At 38.5% G+C, this 19875-nt stretch overlaps 1 protein-coding gene across 1 annotated transcript in view; it reads left to right on the plus strand.

Moving 5' to 3' along the window:
• KMO (kynurenine 3-monooxygenase) overlaps window positions 1-19875 on the plus strand; it is a 57053-nt gene that overhangs the window by 9746 nt on the left and 27432 nt on the right. The window contains 3 exon segments of the mRNA XM_021715453.1: window positions 13335-13404; window positions 13718-13815; window positions 15289-15378. Of these exon segments, the coding sequence (XP_021571128.1) occupies window positions 13335-13404; window positions 13718-13815; window positions 15289-15378 (258 nt within the window).

Raw genomic sequence — 19875 nt, forward strand, 5'->3', positions numbered from 1 at the left:
CCTCTCTCTGCCCCTCCCCCCTCCCTCCCTCCCTCCCTCTCTCTTTCTCTCTCTCTCTCTCTCTTTAGAGTTGGAGTCCCACTCTGTTGCCCAGACTGGAGTGCAGTGGCATGATCCTGGCCACCGCAGCCTCGACCTGCTGGGCTCCGGTGATCCTTCCGCCTCAGCCTTCCAAGTAGCTGAACTACAGGTGCGTGCTACCACGCCTGGCCAATCTTTGATTTATTATAGAGATGAGGTCTCGCCAAGTTGCCTGGGTGGGTCTCGAACTCGTGGGCTCAGGCAATCCACTCACATCGGCCTCCCAAAGCGCTGGGATTACAGACTGAGCCACGGAACCCGGCCACTCTGCTCAATTTCTTCTCTCCTTGATCAACCGCCTTCCCTAGTCATGCTCAGGAACACAGCTGTGTCTTAATTGAGAGTTTGTGGTGAGCTTAGTATGGTTTACACCACACGCAAACCACATTGTCCTTTCCATTTTTATCTTTTTGTCTTAGGTGGCTTTTTTTTTTTGCCAGCGTAATTACTAAAGATGGCAATGACAGTTATTCCCAATTAAGCACTTTTTACAGAAAGTGGAAGAGGAAATAAAGTTAGAGTCTAAAAGTTACACGATTAACCATGTTACTAACTCTTCCAGATGAACCTACATAACACCTGCCAATATTTTTTTCTTTTAGATTTGTTTGAACCTCAGTTACACAGAATTGGAATTATCGTAATCTTTGTTTCATGACACACAGTCATGAATGGTCTTGGAGAAGGCACTTTTATTAATTCCTTTGCTTGTTGTTTAATAATAATAAGCAGTTGTGAACTCGCCACTCAATTAATTCTCACCATGGAGAATTAATATGCTACCAGTGACTTCTATTAACCTTCATGTATCTCCCCTACCCATTAAAAGTATTTCCCCAAATCTTGTTTATCCTTCTCTTGCCTCTTCATATATAGTGCTATCATATATGGGAGTCATACATTTATCACATATGTACATATAAGTAATGCACATGTTTCAAAAATTAAGTGCATACATATATGCGTGGTTTTAATTTGGTTGTTTTATTTTATGAGTGTCTTGTGGTATAAAATCATATGGGACTTGTTTTTTCCACTTGTAGTGTTACTAATATATCCATATGATTGTATTTCGTTGTGTGACTATACCATAATTTATTTGTTCATTCCTCTGTGATCGCCATTTGGACTCTTCCCAATATTTTTGTTTGTCTATTTTAATTGCAAAAAGTGCTATTCTGAACAGTCAGGCACATGTCACCTGAAGTACATGTAGCAAAAGTTTCTCTCTAGGTATATGCCATGAAGAGGAATTGCTAGTTTGCCAGATACGTGAATATTCAGCTTGACAAGATCATTACAAGAATGCATAAGGGATCCTACTATCCCTCCTCTCTCTAGCATTTGGTCTTTTCCTGAATAAGATTTAATCCTGTTGTGCCCGCACCACCTGATCTTTCTTCTCCTTCCATCCCCTGCCATAAGAAAGCATTAATACATGCTCAATTGGCAAGCACATAAATATTGGACAGGTTTGGATTGCTAACCTTAGAAAGTATTGAAGCAGGATCCCCTCCCCAGTCAGCCCTCCTCCCACTAGATCCTGGAATCAATTTTTGTCAAAGAAAAGGAACACAGCAAACCCATGCAAGCAGCCCAATGACCCATCATTGGCTTGGAGCTAATCCTGTTTCCACACAATGAAGGAAAGACTTGTTTGTAGCATTGTTTATTATAGCTCCTTTACTATGGTTGAATTTTTAGGAAATGAATGAATGGATTTCTTGTTTCTGAATCCCAGTCTCTCTACTTCTAGGCTATTTCCCCACATTAGATTTTCACTGATCATTCGTGTTCAAATTGTGGTTTGAGTGTCATATTCATCTTTCTCCTGGGCCTGTTTCCACAGTAAGAAAAACTAATTTCTTAAGAAACCTTCTTGTGTCTTTATTCCAGTCCTCCTGATAGATCATCTGATCCACATCCTTCCCCAAACCACCATCCACCACGTTAGGAGACGCAGTTGTGACTATCACACTATGAAAGAAAGAGGGGATTCACAAACTTTTCCTTTTACCTTCAAAGATTCTTACTTTATGTAACCTAGAATTCCGTCTTTTCTCTAAATGCTATATCTCTTTATTTTATTGTGTGAAATTCACTGTAGGCTTACAGTTTTTCTTTTTCTTGATACAAACTGATCCCTAGTATGGCCTTTACTAGATATTTTTTAAAAACATACACGTATAAAGAAGGCAGAGAGGCAACTTTTCATAAGTTAGAAGAAATTGGGGAAGAAATAAAGAGATTTAAGAAAATGTTTGTGTTTAAGAGAAGGAAATCTGTTGCGGTGAATAAAAGGAGTTATAATTAGTGAAATTTAAGAGTCCAGGGCAAAGAGGGAAGCAAGAGATTAAGAGATGGAAAGATGCTCAGTTTTCTATGCCAGGTGCCAAGTCATATGGTCAGCAAGAGCAGCTTGATCACCATGGAGAAAATGATGACAGGCCCATCACTTGGATGCAGGCTGTGTTCTATCCAGCTGAAGTTTTCCTCAGATAAATGCTATTCTTTTCCCTCTTTTCCTTGACTGAAAAACTTTTACTCACTTTTTTTTTTTTTTTTTTTTGAGTTGGAGTCTCACTCTGTCGCCCAGACTGGAGTGCAGTGGTTGCTCCAACCACCGCAGCCTCGACCTGCTGGGCTCCGGCGATCCTTCCGCCTCAGCCTTCCGAGTAGCCGGAATTACAGGCGCGTGCTACCACGCCTGGCTAATTTTTTGATTTTATTGTAGAGATGAGGTCTCGCCTGCCCAGGCAGGTCTCGAACCTGCGGGCTCAGGCAATCCACTCACCTCAGCCTCCCAAAGGCGCGGGATTACAGGCTGAGCCACCGAGCCCGGCTTTTTTACTCACTCTTTGAGACCAACTCAAATGCCAGTTTTATTATTTTCCCTTTGCTGTGAGGCTTTCCCCAACTTCTAGTAAAAAGGTTAGAGATTCACCCCCCCCCATTTTTTGTAGACAGGGTCTCACTCTGTCACCTAAGCTGGAGTGCAGTAGTATGATGGTAGCTCACTGCAGCCTCAACCTCCTGGGCTCAAGTAATCCACCTGGCTTAATCTCTCAAGTATCTGGGACTACAGGCGCATATCACCACACCGAGCTAATATTTTATTTTGTAGAGGCGGATTCTCACTATGTTGCCCAGGCTGATCTCGAACTCCTGGCCTCAAGCAATCCTCCTGCCTCGGCCTCCACAAGTCCTGGGATTACAAGCATGAGCTACTACACCCAGCCTAGATATTTCTTTAAGTAGTCACATACCCTATTGTTCAAAGGTGTTTATCATACTTGCCCTGTGGAATTATAATATCTAGGGCTGTTCCCTGTGCAATCTTATCTTGCCCAGCTTGGAATCCCCAGTGCCCAGGATGGTGCCTGCCAATAGATAATGCCTAATACATGTTTGTTAAATGGATACTAATTAGTCTAAGTTTAGGAACACAAAAGCCAGAGAGTAGGTGAGTGAGATTATCTTAGCTATTGTTGTATAGGGACCAACATAAAATTGCCCTTGGCCCTCTTAAAAAAAAAAGAAAAAAAGAAAATGATGACAGGAGCAGAAAGCACACTCATTTCCGGTTAAAGGATAAGAGAAAAGCAAATTGTAATAATCTCTTCAGACACACCAAATGTTAATGTGCAACATGTTCATAGTTTGAATAACGGCTACACAGAAAAAAATTGGGAAATTTATTTTTTATTTTTATAATTTTTATTTTCATAATTCTATAATATTTATAATTATTTTGTTAGACTTCGTCAAAGATGAGTTGGAGGCTTCGTCAAAGATGAGTTGGTTGAGAAATTGAGGTTTTGCTTCTGGAATCTATATCTTATTACATTGGTCTATATATCTGTTCTTATACCAATACCAGGCTATTTTGATTATTGTAGCTTTAAAATAGAGTTTAAAGTCTGGGAGTGTAATACCTCCTGCTCTGCTTTTTTTTTTTTTTTGCTGAGGATTGTCTTGGCTATTTGTGGTCATTTATGTTTCTATATGAATTCCTATATTGTCATTTCCAGGTCTGAGAAGCATACTGTTGGCAATTTAATGGTATTGCATTAAAGCTGTAGATAGCCTTGGGTAGAATGGACATCATAACAATGTTAATTCTTCCAATCCATGAGCATGGAATATTTTTGCATTTGTTTGTATCATCTTTGATTTCTTTCAGCAGTGTTTTATAGTTTTCGTTGTAAAGGTCTTTCATGTTTCTGATTAGGAAAATGCCAAGGTATTTGATTTTTTTGTGTGGCTATTGTGAATGGGATTGTGCTTTTTATTTGGGTTTCTGTTTCTTTGTTGTTGGTGTATAGAAATACAACTATCTTTTGCACACTGACTGTATACCCTGAGACTTTGCCAAAGTCCTTATCAGTGCAAGGAGGTTTTTAACAGATTCTCTTGGGTTTTGAAAGTATAGAATCATGTCGTTTGCAAAGAGGGATAACAGTGATCGGAGAGAGGAAAACCTATTCAGTAAATGATGTTGGGAAAACTGACTGACCACATGCAAAAGACTAAAACAAGACCCCTACCTATCACCATACACAAAAATCAATTCTAAATGGATCAAAGACCTAAATTTAAAACCTCAAGCTTAAGAACTTTAGAAAATATAGGAGACACCCTTATGGAAATTGGAACTAGCAATCAATTCCTGATCAAAATTCCAAGTGCCCTTGCCATAAGAGATAAGATAGACAAGTGGGACCTCATCAAATTGACAAGCTTCTGTAAAGCCAGAGAAACCATCAAGAGAGCAGGGAGACAGCCCACAGACTGGGGAAAAAATATTTGCCAACTGTATGTCTGACAAAGGCCTAACATCTAGGATCTACAAGAAACTCAAATGTGCCAAAAAGAAAAAAACAAACAGTTCCATTACAAAGTGGGCAAAAGATATGAATAGACACTTCTCAAAAGAAGACATATGAGCAGCCAGCAGATACATGAAAAAATGCTCAGTCTCACTAGTCATCAAAGAAGTGAAATTAAAACTACACTGAGATACCACCTAACTCCAGTCAGGATGGCTTTCATTAATAACTCAAAAAACAACAGATGCTGGAGAGAATGCAGCGAAAAGGGAACACTTCTACACTGTTGATGGGAGTGTAAACTAGAACAGCCTCTATGGAAAACAGTGTGGCAATTCCTAAAAGATAAAAAAATTGACCTTCCATATGACCCCACAATCCCCCTACTGGGAGTATACCCGGAAGAACTCAAATCACTCTATAAAAAAGATACCCACTCACATATGTTTAACGCAACATTGTTCACAGTAGCAAGAACATGGAACCAACAATGCTGCCCATCAAAAGAGGACCGGATTAAAAAAATATGGTACATATACATGATGGAATATTACGCAGCCATAAAGAAAGATAAAATCATGAACCTCACAGCAATCTGGATGGACTTAGAGTCTATATAATATTGAGTGATCTTTCACAGAAACAAAGAACTGAGTATAACATGTTCTCACTCATAAGCGGACCTTGAACAATGATCACAATATTATAAGAAAAGTATTGGCAGTAGCAGAAAACTGCCAGGAGGGGAGCGGGGAAGTGGGATTGGCAGTAGTGGGAGTCTGCCCGGGGAAGGGCGGGGGGGCAATATCTCATCAACAAGGGTACCTGCATAATGAACATTTGTATACCTAGCCCTGAATTGTACACCACATCTTAAAAAAAATAAAAAGTAAAATATTTTAAGAAAGGGATTGGCAGTAGAAACTGCCAGAAGAGGTGGGGGACAGGGGTTGGGTACATAACATCAGTAAGGGTACCTGATCTCAAATCAGGCAAAGTGGGGACCAAAGGGAGGCCCAAATTTTACTTGTACAACGACCAGTTATATACCTAATTTTGAATTGCACCCCATATCTTCAAAATAAAAAAAATTTTAAAAAGAAAAAAAAGAAATAACTCCATGAAAAAGAAACAAATAAATAAATAATGCATTTTTGTGAATAAACTCTTTGAGACTTGTGTCAATTACTTATACCATCTTCTGCCCCCTCACTGTTGTCACCTGTCAACCTCTGGACCACTTCTCTCTGACACTGAAGCCTTCATCACTTATATATAATCTTTATTCTCTACCCCAGCCCTGCCATCTCCCCAAGTGACTACAGGAGTTCACACTGTTGATCCATTCAGTTTTCTATTCCTTCTGTGTTGCAATCTCTTCCACCTCCATTGACCTTCAACCTCCAAGTTCTACCACCACATCCTGGATTTGGGGCTTGTCATTCCATAGAACAGCCCCCTTTTTCTAAAGTAGTACTGTCAGACTGGGTAAGGTGGCTCACACCAATAATCCCAGCACTTTGAGAGTCCGAGGTGGGAGGATCACTTGAGACCAGGAGTTTGAACCCAGCCTGGGCAATATTTCAAGACCCTGACTCATAAATAAACAAACAAATAAATAAGGAAGTAAATAAATGAGCAGTGTCAGACCTAGGACTCTCTGATTCATAGCCTCTGAACTTTCTAGCTCTCTAAATCAGTTACTTTTATAATATCTATTCTTTGGATGACCTCCTATCTCTCCCTGTTCATTAGCTCTTCTCTGTCTTCCTTTTATCCGACCCAGCTTAGGTTGCTATGGTCTGTCAATTCAACTAATATCACCAACTCCTTTACTTCATTGTTTTTTCATCCCGCCAACATGACTAAATCCCACTCTGCTTGATTCTAACAGTTTTCTTCCTCTGCATAAAAATCTGTGATCAGTGCTAATCAATGCTGCAGAAAAAAATATACAACTCCATGTCTTGGTGCTACCATAAATTCATGGTCTCCATCCTCAGTTGAATCTTTAGTGCTGTTCAGCCACACCTCTAGTTTATTGGTTAAGAGCTCATGTTTTGGTGGGGTGCAGTGGTGCTCACCTGTAATCCTGGCTACTCAGAAAGCTAAGTTGGGAGAATGGCTCGAAGCCGGGAGTTCAAGACCAGCTTGGACAACTTAGTGAGACCTTGTCTCTACCAAAAAAAAAAAAAATTTAAATTAGTCTGTCATGGTAATAAGTACCTGTCATTCCAGCTACTAGGGAGGACGAGGTGAGAGTACCCCTTGAGTCCAAGCATTTGAGGCTATAGTATGCTGTGATCACGCTGGGGAACAGTCACTGTGATTCAACTGGGCAACATAGTGAGACTTTGTCTCTAACAAAAAGCTCATATTCTGGAATCAGATTGTATAAGTTTGAATCTCAACACCCACTCCTCTGCTCACTAACTGTTTTAATTTAGGTAAGCCAATTAATGTCTCTTTTTCAATCTCTGTATCTGTGAAACAAGATAGTAGCAATATTACTCCGTATAGCTGCAGTGAAAATTAAATGTTGTGGCAATGAATGGTACATAACAACCTCTTCATGTGAAGTGTATGTTATTATTATTGTTTCTTTACTTACTTTTCTCTGTTTCATCCTTTCCAGTAGTTATTGTCAAACTTTCTCACATGCTTCTTCTACCTGGAACCCTCTTTCTCTTGACCATTATATAGCTAACTGCCATTTATCCTTCTTGTCTCAGCTTACTTTTCATTTTTTTAAAAGTCATACCCTATCTCACTACACAGCCCTGTATTTAGGTTAAGGGTCTTTCCTCTGCCCTCTCATAGTTATAAATTCCCATCATACTGTAGTAGTTATCATCCTCTGCTATAATTGTCTGCAATCTCCTGAAAAGACTTGGATATATCCTGTTCTCTATTGTATCCTAACAACCTAGCACAGAGTTGGCCTATAGAAAAAAAAATCAATACAAATGTGGCAAATAAATATATGAATAATAAATATAAAAATACAGACCCAGACAAGACTGTGAACTCCCTGAGGGTAGCAATTGGCATATTATCTTTAAATCATCTTAAAGCCTAGCAATGAAACTTATAATACTTAGGAATCAATTATTTTTCAAATGATAATTTTTCTGTGTTTCTTAAAGTTTGGTTTTAAATTTCCAAAAGGATTCATGCTCTTTATCACCTTGTTTCTTCTCTACATGGCAAATATTCGCATCCCTCAAAACTCAACCCAAAAGTAACTTTCTCCTGAAAGTGTTTTTTTGTTTGTTTTGCTAATTTTCTTGCCTGGTTATCTATTGCTATATAACAAACCACTATGAGATTTTGTGGCCTAAAACTGTCATTTGTTATTATGTCTCTGTTCTGTGTGTGGTCTGTCATATGGTGGGGGCAGCAGTCACCTATAAAACTTGACTGGGCTGGAGATCCAAGATGGTGCACTACCCTGACTGTCAGTTGGTGCTAGCTGTTGGTGTGAGTTCAGTTGAGAATCTTCACTAGGACAACTACCTGTGGCCTGTCCATGTGGCTTGGGTTTCTCAAACATGAGAGCCTCCAGGTAGCTACTATTCTTCTGGGATAACTGGCTTCCAAAATGTAGAAACCAGAAGCTTTCAGACCAGTGAAAGAATATATGATTAGACATGGTTCAAGACATGTTACTTTTATTGCATTTTATTGGTCAAAGTTATCCCAAGCCCTTCTCAAGAGATTGAAGAAACAAAATCCATCTTTTAATGAAGGAGTGACAAGGTCACATTTCAGAAGAGCACATAAGAGAAGAGATATTTGTTATGACCATCTTTGAAAAATACAACCTGTCACATTCCTCAAGACAAAGTTAACAATTAGTATCTCTCTTGTGTATTCTCTAGAATTTAATTTATTCTTTCTGTTTTTTTCCCCCCCATGGATTTTCCACCTCTAGTCCCAGAGTTATTTCACAAGGGATCTCTGAAACTATATGCACACAAAACACAGGGTAAATGGAAAAATATTATATTGCCAGAAAAGCATAATTATTTTTAACCATATATAGATGTTTTGTGATTAAATTTATTATTTCTAATATGTTTAAAACCATATTAGAAATTCAAATAATATGAAGGAATCTACAAATTTTCTATGTAAAAAGTGAACTTTTATACTCAAAAGAGGTTTATTAAATATTGATCAGTTTATATGTTTGTCTCATCTTTATTAAATAAAGCATTAACTGGACACAAAAACTTCTCTTGGTAACCTTTAAATCTCTAAAGTTTACCAGATTATGTTTTACATAGTATGTGCTCAACAAATTTTGACTTCATCTGTTTACAAATTTTACTTAAAAATATAACCATCATGTGTGCATTCAACAAATATTTATCAAGCACTTACTATGTTACAAACACAATGGTAGAAGCTAGGGATAAAATAATGAGCAAAACCATTTAATAGCGTAGACAGATATACGTCTAGTGGGGTAGACAGATATTGGTTACAGAAATACCCTAAAGATGTAAACTTTCCATCATGATAAGTTCTTTGTATTAGTTTGCTAGGTTTGCATAAACAAATTACCACAAACTGGGTAACTTAAGAAACTGAAATTTATTGTCTCACAGTTCTGGAGGTTAGAAGTTCAAAATCAAAGTGTCAGCAGTATTGGTTCCTCTTGAGAGCTATAAGGCCTGTAGATGAATGGTTTCTTCCTCTGGCTCTTTGCACTACCTTTCCACTATGCATGTCTGTCTCTGTGTTCAAATTCCCCATTGTACAAAGATATCAGTCATTGGATTAGGGTCTACCCTAGGATCTCACTCTAACTTGACTAATATTCCACCTCCAAATAAGGTCACATTCTGAGGTACTGGGGGGTTAGGATTTGAACACATGAAGTTGGAAGGACACGATTCACCGAGTAACACTTCTCAAAGGAAAAGTTTATTGCAGTAGCAGAAGTCAAAAGAAGGGCATCTGAGGTAGGGTAGACCAAGAAGGCTTCCTTTAGGAAGTGAAACTGAGTGGAGACTTAGAGGAGATGAGTGATAAATGAGAACTTACTATGTAAAGAGGAAAGAGAAGAACAGCTCTGGCCATGGAAATAATTCATGATAAATTCCTTAGTTGGGGGAAAAGCATGGTGAATACAATGGCTTAAAGTAGGCTAGCAACGTTAGGGCAGAAGGGTGACACATTCAAATTTGTATATTTAAAAATAAGGAAAAAAAATTGACACGTGTGGTGATGCCATTATTTTTTTTACCAGGGAGGACCTATGTTTGCTTCTGTTGGGTGGCTGTGCACCCAGCAATCACATGTGAATGTAATCCAATCAGATTAGTGATAATTCCCAGACAGGCTTTGGTCTCTTTGGCCATTGATTTCTGTCCATTCAGCCTCACCTATAAGATGTCCCTGTTTAGGAAGGGCTCTGACCCAAAGCCTAAGGGTTTTGTCAGAGCCTGCTTTATTGAGTAGTGGATGAGGGTGTCCCAAACTCCAAATTTTGCCATTTAGCTCCTTGAGACTGTTAAAAATTTTATTGAGGTTCTCAACCTCTCCTTCATTCCATAGATGCCCCGAGAAGTGGCTCTAAATGCCATATTTATTTCCTTTTTCTCTCAGCAGAGGTGTTAGTTCAAATGACCTATTATATACCATGACTCCAAATGGCTGCTTGTGGAGAAGAAATTGGCAAGAGGCCAGACGAATACTGGTGGAATTGACAGAAAATATGATTTTCGTCAAGCATGATGATTCTGATAACTAGGAGCACAATGGTGACAATGAAAAGAGATTGGCAGTTGAAAAAACAGTAGAAGGTAGAATTGGCAGAACTGCAAATAAATAGGACATGGAGTGTGAGGGAGAGAGAGGGACCAAGGGTGAATGGATGGTGTATCATTCACTGACATAGTAATATGTAGAGAGAATTAATGTGATGGGAGGCAAAGATCACAAGTTTCAATTCAGATCTGTTGATTTTGAGGAACTTTGAGATATACTAGAAACTGCATCAAGTAAACATTTGTATGTGTGAGCTCAAAAAAGAGATCTGGATAGGAGATATAAATTTCTGCATTATTATGGATATAGAAGATGGACTAGGATGGAGGTTTGAGAAACTCCAACATCTGATTGTCTATCTTTGCAAAGATGAAAGAGGAAATGGCCAGAAATGAATGTAGAAAACCAAAAAATGAGAGAAGGTTAGTGTCTCAAGAAGGTCTAGTAAACAGTATTGACTGCTGTTAAAAATTCAAGTGTAGTGAGTGAATTGCCTGAGCCCGCAGGTTCGAGACCCGCCTGGGCAGCGAGACCTCATCTCTACAATAAATCAAAAAATCACCTGGGTGTGGTGGCACATGCCTGTAATTCTGGCTACTCGGAAGGCTGAGGCGGAAGGATCCCTGGAGCCCAGCAGGCCGAGGCTGCGGTGGCCGGGAGCGGCCACTGCACTCCAGTCTGGGCGACAGAGTGAGACTCCAACTCAAAAAAAAAAAAAAAATTCAAGTGTAATAATTGAACACAGATGACCTCACCAGATTTAAGTTGCTAGTGATGAGGCAGTAAATAAACTACTGCAACCTATATAAAATTACACTATATAGCTTTCATCTGACAGTAGATAAAGCAATTCTTCATGAGCTCAGAATAGGGAAAGATTTCTTAAACAAAACATTTGTGATTACATTAAAAATAACAATTGTGATTGCATTAACAATAAAACAAAATATTTAAAACATTTAAAAAATATTTAAAAGAGAAATATGGCTATATTAAAATAAAGAGCCTCTCATCCTCAAAATAGACTACAACATTTTAAAAGCCAGGCATAGAATGGAAGAAGATATTTAAAATGACAAAAATACTGTTCTTAGAATCTATGAATAGCTCAAAAGAAAAAAAGCAGTAGCAAAAATGTTAACAACTCAATAGAAAATGAGAAAATGACAGGCACTTTGCAAAAGAGGTGATCCAAACCACCAATGAATAAATGAAAAAACACTCAATCTCTTTAGTAATCAGGCATATGCAAATTAAAGCCACATTCCTCTCCTCCCTACCTGCTCCCACACTTCCACCCCACAATATTTAAAAATTTGAGTACACCGAGTGCTGGCAAAAATAAACTATCTGAAACTGCTTGTGGGGAAACACATTAATACAAAATTTTGAAACACTTTTGCATAGCAAAGGTAAAAGTACATAGACCTTTGGCCAGCGTTTCAACTTCCCCATATAAAACCCTGGAGGAAGATCATCACATATTCACCAGAATACATGTTCAAAAATGTACTTTGAAGCATTGTTCATCATATTCCCAGACCAGAAACAACTCAAATGTCCTTTGACAGTAGGATGGATGATCTGTGTCAAATGTCCTTTGACAGTAGAATGGATGATCTGTAATCAGATAGTCATGAAAATGGATGACTATTACATTACATAAGTTAACTTGTAATTCTATGAATGAATTTGTAAGCAAAATGCTGTGTTCAAGAAGCAAGTTACAAAAAATACACAGTTTGATTCTAATTATACAGTTCAAAAATGGGCAAAATTAAACTGTATTGCTTAGAAGTATATATACCAAAGTGGTACAACTATTAAGAGGCAAGGATGGGTTATCACAGAAGTCAGAATAATGTTTACCTATATATAGGTGAGAGAAAGGAGATTGTAATTGGGAGGAGAAGGGAGTTATGGGAGACTGGCAGTGTTCTAGTTCTTGACCAGAGTTGTGGCTATAAGATTATAAGGGTTTGCTTTTGAATTATTCTGTAAGCTGGACACATTTTATGTTCTTTCTGTATAAAAGTTATATCTCACGATTAAAAAGTTTTTAAAAAGAGAAAACTATACTCAGTGATCTATCACAGAAACGAAGAACTGAGTACCACATGCTCTCACATAAGTGGATCCTGAACACCTGTCATAATACCACAAAAAAGGGATTGGCAGCAGCAGGATACCACCAGGGTGGGAGTGGGGAGGTGGTGGAGGAAAGGGAATATAACAATAAGGGTGCCTAATCTTAATCCAGATGAAGTGAGGTCCAATAGGAGGCCCCAAATTCCACCTGTACCTAAATCACTTATGTATGCAGTTCTGACTTGGACCTCACAACTTTGAAATTAAATTAAATTTTAAAAAGAATAAATAAAAAAAATTATTTTTAAAAAAAGGAATTAGCAATGGCCTAAGTTCCAAATTTAAAAAAGAGAAAACCAAAACTACCTCTAAAATGCCATCACTTGATCTTGAATTAATCTCACTGCTTTTGCCACTGGTATTTTCCAACAGTGACTAAGTCAACGTGGTAAATGAGGCTTACAAAGTAAAGCCGCGCATGATGTTTCATCTTGCCACTAAAAATTCTCTATATTTGTGTAATAAGAGAAAAATATTTATAAAATGTTTGATTTCCAGGTTGGATCATTAAACGCATGCTTCCTTGCAAAGAGAAGTTTCCAAGTTGATGTGTATGAAGCTAGGGAAGGTAAGTAGATAGTGAAACCGTGAGATGTGTGGTATTCTAATTCTTTGGCTTATTTCTCTTTAGATTTTTCTGAATTTAGAGAGTTTTTAAAAATAAAATAAAGTTTTTTGAAAAGTGTTAGATTTTTTAACAATCTCAACTATCTGCATTTAATTTAATTCAAGCCTGCCGCTATCAGCATTTTCTTCAGAAGAGTTAAGAAGGTATTTTAATTTGGTTATGAATGGACCTGTTGTTCTGGTATGATAATATGATCATTTGGTACATTCCATATAATGTGTGTGTAACATGGAGTCTGCTTCCAATGTCTTAGATATGCGAGTTGCTACATTAACACGTGGAAGAAGCATTAACTTGGCCCTTTCTCACAGAGGAATACAAGCCCTGAAAGCTGTTGGTCTAGAAGATCAGGTACCTTGTGAATGCATTTTTCTTGTAGAAGAAAATGTTACATGGTTTTTAACAATCTTGTGGTCTTGATTTCATCCTGGCTTGAAGTACTATTTAATGCCAAGAACTTCTGCATGACAACTCATTATACAAAGGTTGTCACAATTCTGATTTTGGCAAGAGGGTGAACACTTGACACCTGAAACACCTGAGGGGAATACTGCAACCACAACTGATGATGGCTTCTGACATTGGACTCTCAACAGTATGGTAGATCGTTAACCATTGGAAAGTAGGAGTTAAATGGCATTTAGGATATCAGGAGACAAATTCCATTAAAAAAATAATTTTACAGGTACATAATTATTCTCTTATTTGTGATTCTGTTCTCAAAAAACAAACAAACAAAACGAAAAATCCCTTCTGAAACAGAAAGCTTTTCATCACTCAGGCAGCAAAACCTGATCTAGCATGAGACTTTTATCGGTCTTTTAAAAAATCTTGGCTGGGCCTGGCTCATGCCTGTAATCCCAGCACTTTGGTAGGTCGAAGTAAGAGGGCTGTCAGAGCCCAGGGATTCAAGACCAGCCTGGGCAACTTGGTGAGACTTCGTCTCTACAATAAATTAAAAAATAATTAGCCAGGCATGGTGATGTATGCCTGTAGCTCCAGCTACTTGGAAGGCTGAGGTGAAGGGATTGCCTGCGTCGAGAAGGTCGAGGCTGCAATGATCGTGTGACTGCACTCCAGCCTGGGCAACAGAGTGAGGCTCCGACTCAATAAGATAAAATAAAATAAAAATCTCCTTTAGCGGGAATATGTTTTGCTATAGAAATTTTGTGTTTGGTTATGGCGTGGGTGTTATGCGATATCCAGCTTATATGCACTACACTACCATCCAAAATTTGAAAAATTCCAAAACCGTAAAACCCCATAGGTTTGGTTAAGGGATGGTGGGTCTATAATAGATTTTTTTTTCACACGGACTTAATGATATAGAACTTCTCACTGCCCACCAGTTAACTTGGAAATGTAAACAGATATAAGATACATGTTTTTCCTGATACTATGTTCAGTCCAATTTGCATTCATAAAATTTTCTTCCAAACAGCAGCAGCTATGTATAAGAAAACACTTTGCATTGGATTTTAGAAGTCCTGAGTTTTACTCCTCATAATGTCCCTTTTTGTCATCATGAGAAAATCACTCAATCTCTCTAATGCTGAATCACCTTCTTCAATCTGTGATATTTAATTTAGATCAGATAAACTCTGTCAGTTCTAAGGTAGAAGGTAAAAAAACAAAGTGAAACTTTCAGGAACACCATTTTCATGGCTGAAGGAGTTTCCACCATGTTGAGCTTTTATGTTGTTTTTTTTTTAGTTTACAATTTTTGGAAAATATTTGAGAATAATATTTTAAAGTCAATATCAATCTTATTTGCATAATGCCACGTTATAGCCATTGAAGTCAATCATTCTGGTTTTATTTCAGATTGTATCCCAAGGTATTCCCATGAGAGCAAGAATGATTCATTATCTTTCCGGAAAAAAGGTTGCAAGTCCCTATGGGACAAAGTCTCAAGTAGGTTTACCATGGAGATCATTGTTTGTGCTTGATTATCTAGAACTTGCCACTTGCTAGAACTTGTTATAATATCTTGCTAGAACTTGTTAGAACTTGCTAGAACTTGTTATAACATCTAGAACTAAGTCTAATATCTAGAACTTGCCACTTGCTTCTTGGCACCTCTCTTCCTCTCTAGTCTTATCTTTGGCATTGTTGGCCTCAATCTAAACTCCAGTTAGCAAATTAATTCACAGGAGATGCTCAAAACAGGGCCATGCCCAGAATAAACATTCAAAAAGAGTTAGCTAGTATTGTTCTCTTTATCAGGCCATTTATTGCCTCTGTGCCTTACTGCCTCTACCTGGCTGCCTGTGATACCCTTTCCTTCTCTTGTCTTTTCCATTTAAACAGAGAAGATGACCATGTTATTTGTTGTCGAGCAGAATGTGCAATAGCAACTACAGAGGGTTTTAGATTGTTGTTGCCTTCCCATAACAAATTATCTTGCTCTTTATTTGTTTTTAATAGAATATATTGAATGAACCAAAAAAGTTTTCAGTACTAAATAATTTTTAGAACAGCAGAGGCCAGAGGGTGTTGGAAAATTTATGAAAGAAGATTTATTATACTGCTTTGTGGTTTCCTTATCTTTTACATAGTAATGTACAGAGCTGGGAAATATATGTATTTTTATCAAATTATAACTTTTGCTTCCTTGAGAGAGAATGAATGTACCAAACATCCATCACAAAAGAAAACCTCCAACTTGCTCTATTTTTATCCAGACACACCTCCTTTTATTAAGCGTATATCCCAAGAGAGATTCATATTCTTTTGGGTCTCTGACCCTCTGCAGAGTGCTCATTGCAGGTGGTACAATGCTCCCTAGACTCACCCACGATGTTGTTAAAATGCAGTCGGACTCAGTAGGTCTGGGAGGCTGAGGTTCTGCATTTCTAACAAGCTCTCAGGTGGTATCCATGCTGACCCGTGGACCACACTTTGGGCAGCAAGAGATAAATCACATATGTTCATGGGAACGAGGTCTTCATGGCTCTTGTGATGATCTACTTGCCTGAAAAGCAAAACATTCCAAGAGCTAGGAACTTTGAGATGGCAGCAGGATCAAAATGTTCTATCTGATGGCTTTTTAAAAATAGTAACCTGCTTATTTGGATGATAAAAACACAGGTAAGAGTCAGTTCAGGAGCCTGACGGGGGCAAGAAGGGAAAGAAAGTCCACTGTGTTCTTTTTAGTGGTATTTTCAGAAAAAATACCACTTGTAAATACACTTTAGCATAACAGAATCTTAACAGTGATCAATAACCTTAGATTCAGTGAATCCGACTACCCTGTTTTACAAATGAGAACATAGGCTTCTTGATTTACATAAGGGTTGTCACATCTAGGGAGAAACAAGACAAGTATCCTCATAGGAGAACTGCCAGTCATACATGGTACAGGCCTGGGTTATCCTGCTGAGTTACATGAATTTCTTTACTAAGTTGAGAGTGACTTACGATAATCATTTCTCCATTCACTTGCATTGACATGGACTGTGCTAAAGAAGGCCAAGCCATCACATCCATTCCTCCTCCAGAGACGGAGCCAATAAAGTGTCAACAGACAAAGATATTGTTCAAATATCAGAAGAGCTAAGTGAGGAGAGTGACTTGGACTAGAGAACAAAATTGGGTTCTTCACCCCACCATCGTGTCTGTGTGTGTGTGTGTGTGTGTGTGTGTGTGTGTGTGTGTGTGTGTGTGTGTGAGAGAGAGAGAGAGAGAGAGAGAGAGAGAGAGAAAACAAGCATCTTGGAGAGACCTCATCTCTACAATAAATCAAAAAATTAGCCGGGCATGGTAGCACACGCCTGTAGTTCCAGCTACTTGGAAGGCTGAGGTGGAAGGATTGCCGGAGCCCAGCGGGTCGAGGCTGCAGTGGCTGGGAGCGGCCACTGCATTCCGGTCTGGGCGACAGAGTGAGACTCCAACTAAAGAAGAAAAAAAAAGAAAACAAGCATCAATCTCCCAAGAGGGTGAAAGTGTTGATGGGAATCTTCATCTGGGGGCCTTCAATACATTATATGAAAGAGGAAATGGTCCCGCTTTCTTCATTTCTGCTATTTCTTAGTTATTAAGAAGTGAGTTATTGCTAAATTTACAGCCGCCCCTCATACTACAGTTTTTCCATCTTTTATATCTCAGTCAAACATGGGAACCTCCTTGCCCTTTAAGAGCTACATAAAATTACTTTGAACTCATCAGTTCCACAGCCTGTGGAAACACAAAGCCAACCCCAGGTCCCCGGGGTTTCATCAGCGCCCCAGGAAGCTTATCTTCTCTGGCCTCCTCTGCCTCTCAGTACCCTGCTCCCTCTTATCTGACATTGGCTGTGAACCACGACAGTCTAGCTAGGAAATCCATCTCTTTCACTGATTTCCACAAGCCACACTCACTCAAAGACTCATGAGTCTAATGAAGACCTACAGTTCATGAAAAGACTACATTTCCATGGCATGGCAAACAATTTTGAAATCCCTAATCTGCAAAATTGGACCTTTCTGATCCTCTTCTCCTTCAGTTGTTTTTTTCTAGGCTGTCTTTCCCATGTGTGCCCAAGACTCTTCTGGTCTTGCTGGATCCTCCCATCTTCCTTGCAAATTGCCCTGAAATCTGTCAAAATATTCACTGATATACAGAACAGGTCAGAGCTAAACTCCTATGCTCAAAATAGAAAAACCGCATCCTCTTGTTCAGAGACATTCTCATTGGGAGGCATTGAGGATAGAGAAAGTAAGCAGTTTTTTCCCAAATATATATGAAATAGTCAGAACTTTATCACCTTGCAAATCTCTAAATAGTCAGAACTTTATCACCTTGCAAATCTCTAAATCTATATAATCTTTTTTAGGTTTTACCATTATTATCTTTTTGATTTTAGGGGCCACTGTATAGCTCTTGACTTGTTTATTCTTAATCTTGTTTATTCTTCATAATTTCAACCTTTTAGAATAAATACATTCCATACTGGAGAAGTGTGGCTTGATTGGAATGCCTCATAAATTTGGTTATGATTTAAAATTGTCCAAAGATGTGGAATAGATTAGACAGGGACATCCTGGTGTTCCTGCAGGACTGACATGCTCAGATGATGCAAATGTCAACCAAGCCTGAAAACTGACATGGAAAGAATATTTTCCCCACAAAAATGAATCTTCATAATTTGAATGTTTCCTGACATATTTTGACTAAACAGTTTGGTATCTATTGAAATGCAGTCTATTAATGACATAGAAACCAGAAAACAGAACTATGAAGCAGAGAATGAAGAGGTGTCTGTTCGTTTTAATTTGTACAAAGACAGGAAGCGCCTCCTCAGTCCTTATCACTGTGGTATGGCCAAGTTATTTTTATACCAAGTATAGATTTAACTGTTAACGTAAAATTTCTATTTTTTTGGATGAGGTAAAGATTCAAAAATTAGCATATTGTTGTTAAAAATACTGTGATGTCTCATGATTTAGAAAATTATGTGCTTTAACTTTTTTGGGGGGGTAAGAAACAGGGTCTTATTCTGTCACCCAGGCTGAAGTACAGTGGCATGATCATACCTCATAGCAGCCACAAACTCTTGGGCTCAAACACTCCTCCTGCCTCAGCCTCCGTATAGCTAGGACTACAGGCGTGCACCACCATATTGACTGTGTTTATTTTTATTTTTTGTAGAGATGGGCTCTTGCTAAGTTGCCAAGGCTGGTCTCAAACTCCTGGCCTCAAATGATCTTATGCTTCTTCTTACCTCCCAAAGTGATGGGAGTACAGGCATCAGCTGCTGTGCCCAGTCTAAATTTTTAAAGAATAGATTCATCTGAATTACAAGGCTGCATCATGACTTTTCATGGGTCCTGGGTAGGAACTTTTGCTTCCTTCTGGGGGCCTCTTTTTCTATAAAGCAATAAATAGTAAAAATTAAATAGTATTAGTACATTAGTATAAAGATGAACCTAATCCAAGCTGGATTTATTATGGTATGTTCATTGTTATTGTACTTACTTTTTTCCTTCTGATAATAGAATAAACTGAAGTCTTTTTAACAGTTAAATTTGGAAACCCACGATGAAAATATGACATTTATAATTTTTTTTTTTTTTTTGAGTTAGAGTCTCACTCTGTCTCCCAGGCTGGAATGCAGTGGCACACTCATGGCCACCCCAGCGTCAACCTGCTGAGCTCCCATGATCCTTGTGCCTCAGCCTTCCAAGTAGCCAGAACTACAAACTCGTGCTACCACACCAGGCTAATTTTTGATTTACGGTAGAGACGAGGTCTTGCCAAGTTGCCCGGGCTGGTCTCGAACCCTCAGGCTTAGGCAATTCACTCGCCTCGGCCTCCCAAAGTGCTGGGATTACAGGCCGAGCCACCGAGTTCAGCCCGTTTATGATTTTTTAAAAATTCTCTTAATGAAAATGATATTTCAGGTTCAAGAAGGATTTGTTTTTTGACGGTATC

The sequence above is a fragment of the Carlito syrichta genome, unplaced genomic scaffold (genome assembly GCF_000164805.1).
Source record: "Carlito syrichta isolate Samal-C Ts95f unplaced genomic scaffold, Tarsius_syrichta-2.0.1 Scaffold307123, whole genome shotgun sequence".
In the NCBI taxonomy this organism is placed as follows: domain Eukaryota; kingdom Metazoa; phylum Chordata; class Mammalia; order Primates; family Tarsiidae; genus Carlito; species Carlito syrichta.